The sequence below is a fragment of the Acartia tonsa genome, chromosome 3, assembly GCF_053477335.1.
Source record: "Acartia tonsa isolate MP-2025a chromosome 3, ASM5347733v1, whole genome shotgun sequence".
NCBI lineage: Eukaryota > Metazoa > Arthropoda > Copepoda > Calanoida > Acartiidae > Acartia > Acartia tonsa.
The window spans coordinates 37,918,552-37,935,164 of NC_137262.1; the positions used below are offsets into that span (position 1 = coordinate 37,918,552).

General features: G+C 32.9%; 2 protein-coding genes across 2 annotated transcripts; both read left to right on the forward strand.

Annotated features, from left to right (window-relative positions):
• Positions 1-6,386: 6,386 nt before the first annotated feature.
• On the forward strand, positions 6,387-11,927 carry LOC145314067 (uncharacterized). Its single transcript, XM_080153813.1, has 6 exons — positions 6,387-6,581; positions 6,904-6,970; positions 7,312-7,367; positions 7,735-7,869; positions 8,310-8,433; positions 9,706-11,927. The coding sequence occupies exons 1-6, from the start codon at positions 6,460-6,462 to the stop codon at positions 9,865-9,867; spliced, it is 666 nt and encodes a 221-aa protein (XP_080009939.1). The 5' UTR covers positions 6,387-6,459; the 3' UTR covers positions 9,868-11,927.
• GMF (Glia maturation factor) lies at positions 11,901-16,613 on the forward strand. Its single transcript, XM_080153815.1, has 5 exons — positions 11,901-12,139; positions 12,573-12,667; positions 13,441-13,521; positions 13,980-14,040; positions 14,769-16,613. Exons 1-5 carry the CDS (start codon positions 12,035-12,037, stop codon positions 14,853-14,855), a joined length of 429 nt encoding a protein of 142 aa, XP_080009941.1. The 5' UTR covers positions 11,901-12,034; the 3' UTR covers positions 14,856-16,613.

Below are 16,613 nucleotides of genomic sequence, written 5' to 3' on the forward strand. Positions count from 1 at the left end.
ATGTTTCATTTATTGGGCCACGATATTTCCTTGAAAAAATTTGAGTAAATATACAGATAAGACTGTATTAGATCATAAGGGGAGGTTAATTTCTATTTTCGCCATGACGGAAAGATGTAGTAGGACTCAAAGATATTTTTCATTCGTACCCAATAAAATGATATCATTTCCTTGCAGATATAATTATTTTAATTTATGTATTAATATGACTTGTAAATCTAGAATTCTGTAATAACCATACAAGTCCAAAAAAGCGTAGGAACATGAAAAGCATTTTTTATTTTATTTTAGACACATTATTCTAAATTCAGCTAGTTTGTTTGAGCAGATTAGATTATGTATACCTATAGAGAAATCCTGCTTGTTTTGGATTTTTTGGTTTGTTATAAATATTTTTATATTCATCCCTATCTTGTTAACGTTCGGTCTTTCCATGAAAGTGCAATCTGAAAATTATTCTAGTCTGTGATACGCTTTGAAAATTTAATATATATTTGTGGCTGTTTCAAGAAATGGGTTTACAATTTTAATATTTGGCCTTTTTTAGTAATTGATTCCGAATGGATTCATATTTGTGTATATTGATTTTTTACAAATTAAACTAGTCTTTCGGAGATTTGTTATTTGATTTCTCATATTTGTATACCCATTTCAGACTTTTTATTAGAGGAATCCGCGGCAATCAGTTTAAAATGGGTCGCGCCGGATTTGATCCAGCTTATCGGGCCAGAGGGCAACAGAGACCTATGAGAGGCAAGTATATTTGTTCATATGATACAAAATCGGGTAGCAAGACAGGAATCAAATGTTTTTTCGGCTTTAGGATTGATAGCTTTTAATCTCAGATCTATGATACAACAAAACAAGAAATTTTTGTTAACGTACAATGATCGGTTTCGACGCAGGTTTTTCTTTGCATTCAATTGGGTGAATAACTTTTTCCATAAGAGGCGTTTAACGTGTAAGAAGTCCGTTTTTTACTTAGATCTATAGTTAATTTTAATCTATATTTTTAGTCGGAGAGGGTCTTCCTGCTCGGATTTCACAAAGGCCAGCTCTGAGAATCATGAGGGCAGCGCGAGGCCTGAACTTATCGCCGACAAAGAGTCGAGATGCCAAACTATACACGTCGTCCCGCGCCCAGTCTACCACGAGTGTACATTCACAGGTAGTGGAGGTGTTTCTCGCCTACCTGCGCAAGAGGAATCTACCGGCAACCACGTTCCAGGAAAGGGTGTTGCAGGACTTCATCCATTATCTTGAGGATATAAGGAAGCCTTACTCTTTTCTCAAACAAGTTTGTGGAAGCTTGAAGGCATGGTCATATATAATAGATCAGCCTGTTTCGGAGTTTTCACAACGTGTGTCGCGGCTGTTGGAAGGAGCAGTGAGAAGAGCAGCAACGGAACGCGCCCCCGTCAGAAAAGCCACGCCCATTCCTAAGGGTGTTCTCACAGCAATCATGCGCAAGATAGTTTACGACTATGACTCCATCTGGGACATTCCTCTGCCTTTTTTCCGAGCGACGGTGGCAATAATTTTGCAGTTCCACACATTTACTCGCCTTGCCGATCTTGATCAAGTGAGGGCTTGTCATATAAGCCAAGATCAAATAGGCGGGGTGGAAGTTCTGCGAGTGATCTACCCAAAGAGGAAGAATGATCAAGAGCATGAAGGTTGTACAAACCTGTTGGCTTCAGAGGGCGGAGATTTGTGTCCCGTGGTACTGATTAAGAAGTATTACCGCAGATGTGGATTCCAGTTTATGGGAGAAGGGATCCTGGATGAAAATTTCTTGTTCTGTAGAACTTCTACCATGTGGCTGCCAGGTGGTAGACAAATTGTGGCTGACGGCAGGTATCAACTTTCGCCACAGACTCTTTTGAACGATATTACGCAATTGTGCCGTCAAGTAGGATATTTCGGCCCAGTGGGCAGAAAATCCTGCAAAATGTCTGGGGTTTCCGCAGCGTGCGAAGCCGGCTTGTCGGACGAGGCGTTGAGGGATAAGGGGAAGTGGCGGTCGATTGAAATGTCCCGTATGTACCGACAGATGACGGAGCCATATCAAATGGCTTTGTCGCGGTGCATTACAATGCAGGACGACCCACAAATAACGGATTTTGCGCGGAACTCCGGTCAACCAATTTATCGCGGGGCGCAAAACTCTAGGTCGGCTTCCCATCCCCAAGTCTCGCGGCGCCCGTCCCCAAGCAGGCACGAGGACATTATAACACAGCGGCCCCAAGACATGCCTACGTCGGCAGCACAAAGATTATTCCCATGCCAGCCGGTGATAAACGGCCACACAAATAGAGCTGGGCTTTTTCACAATATTGTGATAAATTCTCCGTTCACAGGAGGACAGCGAACGGCGAGATTCGTCGACGACGGAATCGTCAACACACGTTTCACAAGAAACACCGACGCTTTTCGTTCTTGGTTTTAGCCAAATCAATGATTTTTCCGTTGAGTTTTAATTATTATTTTATGTAAATATTCGACCTTATAGGTTAAGTCCTTTGTGTTTTATCATGACTTTGCAAGGGTAGAATAGTAAGTTTGTTTTTTAAAAAAAAAAAAAAAAAATTTTTCGGCGGCAAATAATGATATAATTCTGTTTTGAATGACATATTTCGACCCATTCGGATCACGACATATATCGACGGATATTTTCGTCGACAAGTTGTCGGTTTTTTCTATTTTAAATTAATGACATTACCATGAAAGAAACAAAGGACCTTAGCCATTGAAAATTCATACTGTGTTAAATCTAGTACCTGTTTTATCAGTTATGTCAGAAATCTGGAAACTTATTATATTCAAATCATGTACATTTTGGATTCTTGTTAATAACCTATATCTTAATGATAATAGGCTTTTTACGAAAATTTCTTGTGATATAACGTACAATCCAGTATATAAGCATTATTTTCAATCAGTAAGCGTTTTTTAAACAAGTTTTTATACCAGTGCAAAAACAATACAGTCATCACAGCCTTTTTATATATGTCATAGTCATCCCAATACTTGTAATAACTTATTATGTTCAAGAAAATTAATATAAGTGAAACAACAAGAATGAGTTAGTCATTTATTTTATAAAATTTTTTCATAGTAAAATTTATAGATTTTCTCGAGAAATAATTCGATGTTTTTTCATGACCAGTTTTCCGCGGGTTTCGGTATCAATTTCAGCAATACTTGGAGAGTACATTCTGGAAGTGAAGTGTTGTCTTAGACTAGCTACTTCAGCAGCAACCTTGATATGTTTCTCGTTCGTAAACGACTGTGGGGTGATCCGTTCACGCATCCAATGACACATCCTAAAAACTCATGTTATGACGGCAGTTTTTTAAATCATTACATTTATATTTCATCAGACTAATTAAGATATTACTTCCTTCCCGGCCGTTATAGTTTCTGTTCAGATAATTTATTTATCTCTTTTTCCCTGTAACTAAACGTGGTCTTTAGAAGATAATTATATGGTTGAATAGTTAAGCCGTGTTTGCCCGTGTGGCTTGACTGTTTGTTCGCCACACCTAGTTGAGGAAACTAGTTTTACCTGCCAAGTAGGGAGTTAGATATATACTGCTCACTAGTACACAGTTAAAATGTCATTCACCGCCAACGAGGAGTTATACAATGCCTTGCAAAGTCGTTTGGATCTTATAAAGGAGGAAATGATCAGTAGGGCTACAAATACTGACAATATCGAGTTAAAGAGGGCACTGACCAGGTGCTTATACCACCATGGTTGGGTGGAGGGTAACCTGCGTCACTGTCGCCCTGTTGCTGAAAGGCCAGCTGCCGCACAGGCTGCCGAGCTGTCCACCATGCTTCAAGATATCAATCGACATGAGGAGGATTATCGTGCCATCTAGACGTGGCACTACGCGAATTATTAACTAGTATCAAAAAATATTTGATTACATTCCTAGTTTAATAAAGTTGTGAACCAGCCTACCTAAATAAATTGTTTATTTCTGTATTCAGAGTAGTTGAATGTGTGTCCGTAGATCTTAAAATTATAATGTTTGTAGCCGTGTGTGATTTTCTAAAGAGTATTTCTCATTTCAATTCGGAGATTTGTTCACATAGGCAAATAAAATATATTAGTTTTTGTCAATTGGTTTTACACCAAGCAAGGTGATGATGTTTGGTTATTCAAGATCATAATAATTCGACGTCCGCATATAAGTTGCGTTTTTTCGTATGATTGTTAAAATCCATGAAAAACAAGATATCTTGAAGGTTGGTGGTCTCGTTTGAACACTCTGTTGTGAAGGTTGCGATACGATTCAGCCATTTTTTCCGAAGTTTAAAGTTAGCAAATTTTGCGAATTTCTAGAATCAGAATGGAAAAGACAATATAGAATATAAGAATTCGTCCGGTATGTAAATCAGAATTACCTAAGATTCAAAATTAAGCACGTTTTCGTAAAAAATCGACAAACGAACGTTTCAATTGTACGAATAAGCGTTCAACTGTGAATTTTTATCGAAAATTTTCTATCGAAAATGTGCTTATTTAAGATTGATGAACGAAAATTTGTTAAACGATTCGAATGAAGCACATAAGACAAAGAACTTATTCTGTTCCTATAAATCCTTTAAATTTACCATTCTCGAAACTTCTGGGTTACTTTAGATGGAACAGATTTACTCGTTCCGAGTCTTTCCGCGTTTTATTTCGATCGAGCTTCGGACAATATGACAAAATTGAGTAGGTACACGTTCCAAACGGATTTTTCTGGAATTCAAGCTATGAAATAATAATGTGAGGTTTTCATTGAAGTATTTAAAACGAAAAAGAAAAATAAAATTTTCTTAATTTTTCAACATAAAAATATTTTTTTGAAAATGGTGTTCTTGAAAGGATTATAAGTAATAATTGTTGTTTTGTTCACTAGTTTCTCCGACTCTTGTATCATGAGATGACGGGGAATGTTTGGAAAATAGCCTAAAACCAACCCAAGATACTTGATCAAGTTCCCCCTGAAAGTACAATTATTGATGATTAGTATTTTATGAAATATTAAACTTCGGGCAATAACACCTTACTTCTTAATAATATAGGTTATCAATTTAAACTTAACTTTTTAATTAAACAGCGAATTTTACCATATTGATTAATTTTATGTATACTATCAAAATCTTACCTAGATTTTATCTCACCAAAACACCAAGATCCAATCTTGTCACTACCAGAAATTTGTCTCAAAACAACAACCAGCAATAAACAACCGAATTTAACCAGCGAACAGAGTAGGCTCCGTTCTAGCTTGCCTCCTTCCAATCTTGTCACTACCAGAAATTTGTCTGTCCCTATAGAAGCTTCTAAAAAATACTGAATACTTCCTAAACAAAATAATTTGAAACAAACAATCAAAACTAAATTTTCTCAAATAAGCCTTCAACAAAAATCAAATTATTTTAAAAAACAATAAATTAAAACGTATTTACCCGGAACCAGAAGGCAAACTGAGAAAGAATTAAACATTACAACCCCTTTATATACTTTTGCTAGCCACACAAAATCTAAATTTCGTTTGCGCGGCTGCGCCGCGAACGAAATACCAATTTTTTAAGGGTAGAAATGACAACGAATATTTAGTCCAAAGTACAGAGCTGAGAGTGCAAATGCCGCGGTCAATTTTACACACAAATCAAAACAAATTCCGTTCTATTTTTTCCTTCCTTATTTGTCCTTTCTTTCCCTTTTTGGTCGTTAATCCAAGTTTTTTTTGTTTTAAATTGCGTATGATGACAATAAAATCTTAAATATAATTAATTTGATTATACGAAATTATAGGTAAACCAAAACCTAAAAATTATTTATGACCTTGATCGATTAATAAAAGAAAATATATAGAATTTTATTATTTATCTTTTGACCAAATTAATTTGAATCATTACAAATTTTCTCTTCAAACTAACAAGATCATATAATTATACATGTATAGATATCCAATTCAGCGAGACATTGAGTGGCACTGAAACATCGATTTCTATATTTGTGAATTAAATAATTAAATAAATAAAGGGGGAGTTTTTTCCTTTATGCCTTACCCCTACGGGGGTGCTCCAACCTTGCGAGATCTATACCTGTGTGGCCCTACCGTAACCTGAGAAGCAACGCAGTACCAATTGAATATAAGCTAAATTTTCTGATCAATAGTAATGACAAGAGTGTTAATTTATTCACTTAGTTATTTTAGTTTAAGTTTTTAAGAGGAGGAGGTTATGTGGGGCTACTCTAGGAACCGAGAAACCACTCAAAAGTGTAATAACTGAAAAGTTGTTAAAAAAATAAAATGTCTTCAATAAGTTCGTTATTATTGTCCTGTAATCAATTCGCACTTGTCAAAATTTGGACTAGATTTTTTTCGCATTAAATTGCAATCTTAAAATATTTTCAGATCAATTTACCCTCATTAGAGGGAAACTGGCAAAATGCCTTTTTCTTTATTCAGTAATTCTAACACACCAATGGCAGTGCCTGGCTGTTCTACAAATGGAGGAAGGGGTGGTAGAGCCTCAAATATTGTCAGAAGCACCAGTAATAATTGTCAAGCAGGAATGTTGACATAATTTATAGCTGAATACATTTATTTAGGATAATAACAATACTTTTTAGAAAAGATTGACACATTAACTAGGGGCCATGTTTACCAGGGAGAAAGGGGTAATGGTATAGAAATTTCACTATTACCCTAAGTTTTATAATAACGTAATTTTATTCGTTATTTCAAAAAAAAACTTCTGTTCTTTTACTAGACTGTAATTTAGTGGTCTGAAACCAATGATTTTAATCTATAGAAAAGGTAAGTTTGTTGATCACATAGGGGATGATAATGAATTCATCGTCCATTTCTGTAAGTTATAAACATCTTCTAAAGGAGGAAGTAGAGCAGTTCAAGTTGAAGAAGATCCTCCTCCATATGAAAGCCTAGTGCCTCAACCAGTAAGATTTTTTTTACGTACTTTAAAGAAAAATTATTAGGAAAAATACGGATGTCTAATGTCTATAGAGATTTATATAAAAACTTTATTTAATTTGTTAATGACCAAGTAATTATAATTTTCACTAATCCTATTAATAAAGTAGTATGGTTTTTAATGTTTGTCTGTTGAAATCTTGTTAACCAATAAACTGATACAGTTATCATTTTTAGTAAAGCTTCAAAGATTCCAGAATTGTTTTAGGCCATTTTATTTCTTAAAACTTAATTGCTTTGATTTCTATGCAAGGTGAAGGCCTGTCATAAGAAATGTAATTTTGAAATAATTGAAATTTTTATTAAGATTGTAGTTAATGATTCTGAAAATGGAAAACCCTTAATAAACCCAATTTACAAAAGGTGCGTAATTTTTAATAGTTGATACCTACTATTCAAAAAGAAAAAAATACCCAGAAGAAAACTTAATCAAAATGTCCTTATTAATTTCATAAAGATTGTTATAGTTAGATGATAGTTACTTATTTCTAACCATTACAGTTTTCAAAAAACAAAATTTATAAAATAAGTTATTTTGACCAGATCAACTTGTCAGACATTGTCTTGTTGTGTAGTCTATTCTAATGATTTAAATAAAAAGTTAACTTTTAAAACCACAATTAAAGAATTTGCTGATGAACTGCAAAATTGCAAAAGCTCTTTAAATATGTAACCTTTGTGAAAATCACCATTGTAATTGGAAATAATTTAAGGAAACTTTTTATTTTAGAAAGTCTGTGATCGTGTTAGTTGTGTGTATGTGCTCAATGCTTATTCTCGGTATAGTCGGGTTCTCTCTCAACCTTTCTCGCACAGAAGATATTAAATCTGAAGTCAACCACATCAAACATAATCATTTACCCAGGCATGATTGAAGTCTTTTGGATCTTAAAATAAACGATTTGTTACCTATGATATTTTAAAATTTTGGACAAAAATCATTAGACACCAATTTAAAATTGTTGAATCATTTATTAATCAACTTTATAGAAATTACATTGGCCCCTAGCTTAGAAGGGGGAGGGTCGAGGAGAGTTGGTTACATATTTATAACTTTTTACTTCAGATTTTTGGTGTAATGATGTATTAACTAACTTGACGGAAGATATTTATTTTCTCCATATAAATGGACTACAATTTAAGCAGTACTTATGCAAGGCGCTCCCGAAAGTTACCTAAATACCATCTGTTCATTTTTATTTTATTTTAGTGAACAGACATCTACCTTACTAATATCGCAATCATTGCAAATCTTCAAATAATGAGGAGCCTATAAATCTTTCAATCATGTTGTTTTGTCACTAGTCTGCGCCAGCAAACCTTAGATCTGGATACCCGGGCTGACCAGATGGAACGGATGATCAAACAGCTTCTCAGTGAACAAGAATCTCTCAGGGAAGAAATCAAAAGACTTAGAGGAGAACAGGAGGTAAGAGGATTTATACTCGCGACGTTGGATCTATGGTTAAGTGTCTATTAGGCGTCAATAAAGTATAAAGTTTTATAAAATGTTATATTTGGGAAACATTTTTCAATTAATTTTACCACTATCTTTGGATATGGGGGGCAGGGCCACCCCCCCCCACCGCCCAGATCATACCAATAACGAAATTAATTCGGAAAAAAATCACGAAACCTATAAGTGTTTTTCAGCTGTCGTTGGGGGGCAACACATCGTAAAATTGACGACCTCTCCATTTGCCCCCCAAATATCATTTTGGATTTAATTCCCTTGTTGGTTATACCTTATTCCTGCCCACCGCCTCCTTTATAAAGAAGACTATTTTTTATGGGTTCTAGGGGGTTATTATTTTTCTCATTGTATTTCTATTAAAGATATCCTTAATAACAAACAAACATTCAATTACTTTCAAACATAAAAGTTGTTGTTATGTTTGTCCTTGGAAATAATTTCTAAAAACAAGGATGACGAAATCCATAAAAGCAAAGCTCTGAAACAGTTGTACAATCAAACACTAAAACTTGTAGAGCATCAGAACTGAATAAGCATGATATAACGGAAGGACGGACCTACCCTAATTTAGAAAAAACTTCGTATTTGAAAAATTGTGTGTGCAAAATCATATGTCATCAAATTGCGCCATTTGAAGCGTGAAATAAATGATTTGTTAAACTAACATTTCTTTCTGTGTGTATTAAATTTTTATAGAGTTAGATTTAGTTGTTCAGCAGTTTTATGATCGTGACATACTTTTTTCTTTCTTGAATCATTTATTTGAATAATTTTTTTGATTGTTAAAACAACACCAGTTTCAAATATTATTATTTTTAAACAAGTTGTCAAGTTCAATAGTAAAGTTTTCTTGTTTGATCATTAAGATCTTGCTAACAACTGAACATAGTTCCTGGAATGGGTTTAGGCTATTTTATTTCCAAATATAAGCACATTGAGATGTTTAGATATATAAACTTGTTGCAAAACTACGAAAACACATGATTCTGATAACCATAAATTAACCAAAAGAGCTAACTGTTAACGAACGGACAAACGTACAGACCCTAATTATAGCAAAGCTTTGCTTTTTAAAGAAGTACTTAAGCAATTTGGATGAATTGATGAAATATTATCTACTTAAAAATAAATTAAATTAATCTTATGATTTACAAATAGTTTTCTTCAGTGATAATGATTTCATCCTTATTAAATTTCTACATTTTTATTTTGTTTTATAAATTAAAGAATGCAGATGAGCTGAGAAGAAACGAAGTAGAGGATCTGCCATCCATTAAATTCCTTCAGAACAAATCTCCATCTGTAAGCTGCAAAACTTCGCTTATAAGTGTACTTGTTGCAGCTCTTATCTCTTCATTTATATTCAACTACAGACTTACACAATTTTAGTATGCCCTATAACAGTATGGCTTCGTGATTGGTTTATGTCCGAAAGATTGGATCTGGTTCTTAGCCACACTGAAAAATTATGTATAGCATCTTGCTACTGATAATTTACCGCCGGTAATGAAATAAGAATCATAATATGAATACCAGTTTCTATGGCCACCCGGGCTACAAAACTGGTTTTAATCTTGATTTTTCATTTTAATATCTGTGGAAAGCTTCCCATAATACGATGAGATAAACAACTATACATACACTAAGTAGCGCAGCTACTTTATAACTAGGAAAGACGTCAGTAGTTACAAATATTAAATTAGCTATAATCTAGTAAAACGTTCCAAGTTCCTTTTACTTTAGGTACAAACTTTATTTTTTGACTACATTTGTGTTTATTTTTAGTGCATAGTACTACTTCTCTTTTTTAGTTTATTTATTAGTAATGGCAATCCGTCGAATTTTTGGGCCGGATTCTTAAAAGAATCTGTCAAAAAATTGGGCGGATTCCGGATCCGGATTGCCATCCCTATTATTTATTGAATATGTTGTCAACTTGTTATTGCTACGCTACTTATGTTTATAATTGTCCTTGTTTGTTTTTATTATTTGATTCTCTCTTACTTATTTTTACTCTAATATAACCCAAAAATCAAACTAGTAATTGCAAAAAGGATTTTCTACGTCGACCCAAAAGACTTTTTAATTCTAAATAATGTATCTCTAACCTTAATTTACTGAAATAATGTTTGTTTTAAAAAAATATTAATAATGCTTTAGTTATTTTTGTGTCCTTAGATGCCCTAGTCAAATAAAAAAATCAAATTCGGTGATTTTTGTAATTTCATACCAATGAATGCTTCATGCAACGACTATAAAACATAAAAGTGGGGATATTTTTACCAAATGTTCCATAAATTACCAAAAAAGTTCTATTTAATTTATTCTAAGCAAAAGGGTAGAGGAATATGCTGTTATTACCAAACAAAAGGAAGGGGGCGGTTGTGACACTTTTTGAAACCAAAACTACAGGAATTCAACTTATAAAAGAGTTAAAGCACTGAAATTTGGAATGACAGTAGCTTTAAATAAGTACAATGTGGAACTGTGAAGAAAAGTTAGTGAAACCGCCACTACCCCCGTTTCCCGCCTAAAAACAATTCGGCGATAGCGGCGGTTCCGCCGCCGTTTCTTCACAGTTTCACATAGTACCTCTTTAAAGCAACTACCATACCAAATTTCATTGCTGTAACTTTTTTATATGTGAGTTCCTTTGAATTTTACCTAGATTTGGTTTCAACAAGTGTTACAACCGCCACCCCCCCTTTTATTTTAAGTATGGCTTCGAAACCGTTTAATATCCGCTAAAATAGAACTGTGGTGGATTCTTAAAAAACTTTTGCTTCACTAAAATCTGTGAGGCTCGCTAAAAATTTGGAAGGGATAATTTTGCCTCACTAAAATTTTAGTAGAGCAAACTGATTTTAATGAGGCAAAAGTTTTTTTAAATATTCACCTCGGGTTCTCAGCCACACTGAAAAAATATGTATAGCAATTACAAACAATTGTCCATGAATTCTAAGATAGAAATCATAAAATTAAAACCAGTTGTGTTAGAACTGGCCATCGGCTCCTCAGGGCTAACCTGACTGGTTTTAATCTGTTAATTTTTTATTTGAATACCCACGGAAAGCTTTTCATAATAACTATTTTTAATGTTTAAATTTTTGATGTTGTATTGGCATACTTGGTAAAAATAAATCCCTCTCTTAAAAAAAATTTATGTAATATTTAATACTGTATATTGTATACCTAATAACTTTATTGTATTATAAGTTATGTTAATTATATCAAAACTTTTAATGTATTCATTTTGCTTCAATAATTTTTATATTTTAAATATTTTATATTATAAATATTCTTTTTTATTTTGATAAGAACACTATAGAAATATTTAACCTTTCTTTTAACCACAAAATTGATTATTAAATACAAATTTTTAATTCAGTTGCATATTTATCAATTTTACTGCTCTATATAAAAATTTACATATTATGTACTTTTTCAGACATGCACATACAGTAAAAATAAGTTAACAAATACTTTTATTATACAGCCTTATACCTTGTTCCTAGAGCATACAGATAAAGGCATTTTTATCAAAGTACAAAACAAAATGGCGACCAACTTGACCGTGTGTAGTGTGGATGAGGAGTTGGAGAGTCAGCTGAAATCATTCAGAAAGCGCAGAGAAATCGGCTGCTCAGCTATTGTCATGAAGGTAAAAAACAAAAATTTTCAACAACAATAAATGCAAAATCCGTTTCTTTGTCATGTAAGGTTTCTTCTAAAACAGCTGGACCACATTAGTTGTGATTTAAAAAAAATAGGTATTGTTAATATAACATAGTTTCGGAATAAAGGAAAAGTCGAAAGCATTCGTTTGTCGTTGCATAATAAAAAAGACTAGAAAAGACACATATAAAATGCTTTGTTATGCGTTGATTATGGTGTCTGTGAAAGAAAGGGATAAGACAATGGATGACAAATTGATATACGTTCCCAATAATAAGATAAAGCTTACTAAACTTCGGGTTTCAGTCCAATGTCCCCTTCCTTCTTGCATTTGTGATGAGGATAAATATTTTGCCCTGTGTTGAGCTTTTTGATTCATCAAAATTAACATAAATCCCTTCATGAAACGTTCTCTTAAGGTACAAAAAGATAGTCAGACCATTGTTTGTGATGAAGTTTTGGAGGATACAAATACTGAGGAAGTCAGGGACAGTTTGCCTGACCATCAACCTAGGTAAGACAGCCAGAAAGAAAGTCGGAAAGATTGATTGAAAGATAGCCAGGAAGATAGATAGATAGATAGATGAACAGTCAGACCATTGTTTGTGATGAAGTTTTAGAGGATACAAACACTGAAAAAGTTAGGGTCAGTTTACCTGATCAGCCATAAAGATAGATACAAAGTTAGATAGAAAGATAGCCAGACAAAGTTAGATAGAAAGATAGATAACTAGGAAGAAGATAGATAAAAAGATAGTCAGATCATTGTTTGTGATGAAGTTTTAGAGGATACAAACACTGAAGAAGTCAGGGACAGTTTGCCTCACCATCAACCCAGGTGAGACAGTCAGAAAGATAGTTAGTAAGATAGATAGATATGCAGTGAAGAGATAGACAGAAAGACAGCGATGAAGATCTTTTAGTTGTTGTTAGGAGCGGATTTACTTATAGCGTAGTTTTTATAGTTCTATCGAGTATGAATAAAAGTCCGTACGTCCTTTTAAAACATTCTGATTTTTAACTCTATTGACAACAACTTTGTATTTGATTTTTGGAACATAGATTCCTAAGACAGCAGTTCACAATTTTTAAGCGAAACATCTTTATAATCAAGTCTAAAAAATGTAAGTTATCTTTAACAAGAATCCTGTATTTACGAAATTTTACATACCTTTTAACTAATATTCTACTTAATAAATTTTGACACTACATAAGTTTATTGTTCATTTTAAAATTTAATTTGATAGCTTCGTAATTATGTATGTTGTCATCCTTGTTATTATTTAGATTTGTGCTGTTGAGTTATCCGCTGACCCACACGGATGGAAGGCTTTCATTCCCCCTCATCTTCATATTCTCCACGCCAAGGTAGGTGCTTCCCCCCATGATGATCCCTAAACCTCTCTCCCTCTTCTTATATTTTGAATGATTGACAATAAGGAGGGGTTAGTTTTTTTTTACATATGCCTAACCCCTGCAGTGGCTCTAACCCTGTGTGCTTTAACCCTGTGGAGCTACCCAGTATAACATAACCTAACCTGCCCTAAAGTAATAATAAACAAACAAAAAGCTACCTCCCCCCCTTTTTTATTTCAAATATGGGGGGGGGGGAGATATTCGACTGTAAATAACACTGGTTCCCAAAGTTTTATAACACGATCTTTTATTGGTTGACTTATCAACTTTGGTTTACTTTATTGGTTGTTCTTAAACTTTGAGTGTCAAAGCTTTTATAATCTTATATTTATATCTACAAAAGGGGAAATTTTGTTTATCAACACGTTTTCTTCTATTATCTGATCTTTTATTAACCGTGATAATTTTAGAGATTGTATGCCAACCTTGCAGATGATGTATGCTGGTTCAAAGCTGTCGCTTGTAGATAAGGTAGCTATTTTTATATATAATATCTATAATACAAAGTAGAATGATGTCTGTCCGTCCGTCCGTCCCTCTGAAGCTTAAGATATCTCGGTAATCACTGAACCGATCGGATTCTACTCTTTAGGGAATATACCTACTGGTCCTGTGGTGATTTTAGGCTATTTTCTTTGGGGGTGGGACACCCCCCCCCCAAAAAAAAACAAAAAATCCCTCCCCCATTTTTTTTTGTAGGAGATATCCTTGGTCTTCTTTTTTTGTAGAAGATTTTCTTGGTCCTTCTTATTTTTTTTTACGAATTTTACCTTAACTTTTTTTATTATCTCTTGGGGCAAAGCCCCTAGAGGTTAGGGGCGAAGCCGCTAGTATATTAATATATACATATAACTAGCAGTTGCGCCCCATAGCATCTCTTTCAATAAATAAGTTGGTATAAAAAAAAGCTTAAACCGTCCGATTACTTAGTTTTAAAAAAAGCCTAAAACTATTCTAGGGCTTTAATCTAAAAATAAAATAAATAAAACCATCAATGGACCGAAATACAGCTTTTTAAAACGGAAAACTCAATCGGTTTAGTAGTAATAGGTACCTTAAGCTACAGACCTTACTACTTGATATACTAGGATAGATATTAGACAGGTTCACATTCTAAAATAAAATTTCTTTTACCTACATAAGTATGAAGATAATTTTAAAGTAAAAATCTACCTAAATATAACGTATTTGTTTTTTAGATTCGTCCACAGAAAATCTTTGAAATTCGAGAACTGGAGGATTTAACTGAAGAATTTATCCAAGAAAAGTTGCTCTTCAGTGGCTAATCCAATTATAAACAAAGTTCAAAATTTAAACAAATGTATAATAATATTGTATTATATTTCATAAGGCCTAATGTAAAATTCAAAGTATGCCAAAAATACAAATGATATTTACAAACCAAACTGGACTAAAGTGCCCCTTCGCCCTGACTGACTAGTCTTTCTTTGTACTGTAAGTACATGTACTGCTACTGTAGTACAGTGTACATGTACTAGAAATGAGATTATTTATGTATTTTGTGTATAGTTTGTGTTCCATTGTAATGATAAAATAAGACTTATGAAAATACTCATGTAATACATGATATACAAGGATTATTTTCAGGAAAGGTATTTGACTAGTTTAGTCATTTAGAAAAGTGGCTTAGTCAAAACAAAAATTCTTAGCATCCCTATTTTCGTGAAAAATACATAGCTTAAATTAAGTTGCAAACATTGCCAAGAAAAGGTAAATTTAAAGAATGAATTTTAGTCACCAACTTCTTTTATCAAATACCTTTAATGAAACTGCACTTTTCATAAATTTAGATTATCTTTAATCCAGTCTAAAGTACAAAAGAATAAAATACTCTTGAGTCTAGACTCTAGTTAAACTGTAGTTTTTATGTATAATGAATACCAAAATAGCATATAAGACTAATTGTAAAATAGTATGATAATTGCTGTGTGATCTATTGATTTTGAAATGAGGGGATTGGGTGATTTTTTATCAAGTATGCCAATATTTAATTTTTGATGAATAGATAAGATATTAATTCTTTTTTTCCGCATGCCAAAGCTGTTGTTCTTATGTTGAACTTAATGAAAACAGCCAGCTCCCCCCGTTTTTAGATTATTTAAACACGCTTTGTATCAGATAAATGTATTGTGAATTCATATTGAATAATAATAGTATTGTGGAATAGAAAAAAGCTTCGGTCTTGGAGTTTGTGGCTTGATATTAATTAGAAAATTTCATCTTAAATGTAAGAATTTTGTAATGTTTATTCAATTGCGGATTTTTTCATTTACTTTGATTTTTTATTTTATAACATTTTATGATATTAATTTAAATTGACAATTAATTATAGATCCACTTTTAATGTCCATTTAAAAATGTCTGTGATTTTTGTACGCCGCCGCCGCCGCTTAATTTTCTCATGATTTCACGCTTTTGTACGCCTAAATTTTCATGTATTGTATTGTTGTTGATTTTATTGTATAATGATTATTTTATTACAGGGAGGAAGCGGATATTGACCTGTTTATTACACAAATACCCAAAGTTTTACAATAACGTTTACTTATTCGTTGAGTGTCAAAAAGTTTCAACCACTAATTGTAATCTAAAGAAGGGAAATTTGAGTATCATCTTTGGGGATGTTCATCCATTTATGGGCCATTGTCTTATCCCTTTGATTCCTGGTTTTAATATGTACCTAAATATTGTCCCTTGCATTTACCCCTATTCTCTAAAACTAATATTTTTGAAGATTTTTTCAGACTATTATCATAAATAATCAAATCCTATCATAATTGTATAAAAATATTAATTTATTAACCAAATTAACACTATTAATGCAAATTAACTTCTCAATCAAATATATTCAATGCACCTATCATTATTAATTTAATTCTAATCAATATTTAACTTAAGAATAATTTATTTTAATCTTTATAATGTATATTTTTGATTAATTAAACTTTCTACCTATAAATTTTCATTAAAACATGTTCTTATTTTTTCATGTACATTACAATAAATTTTTCATCTCTTTCAGA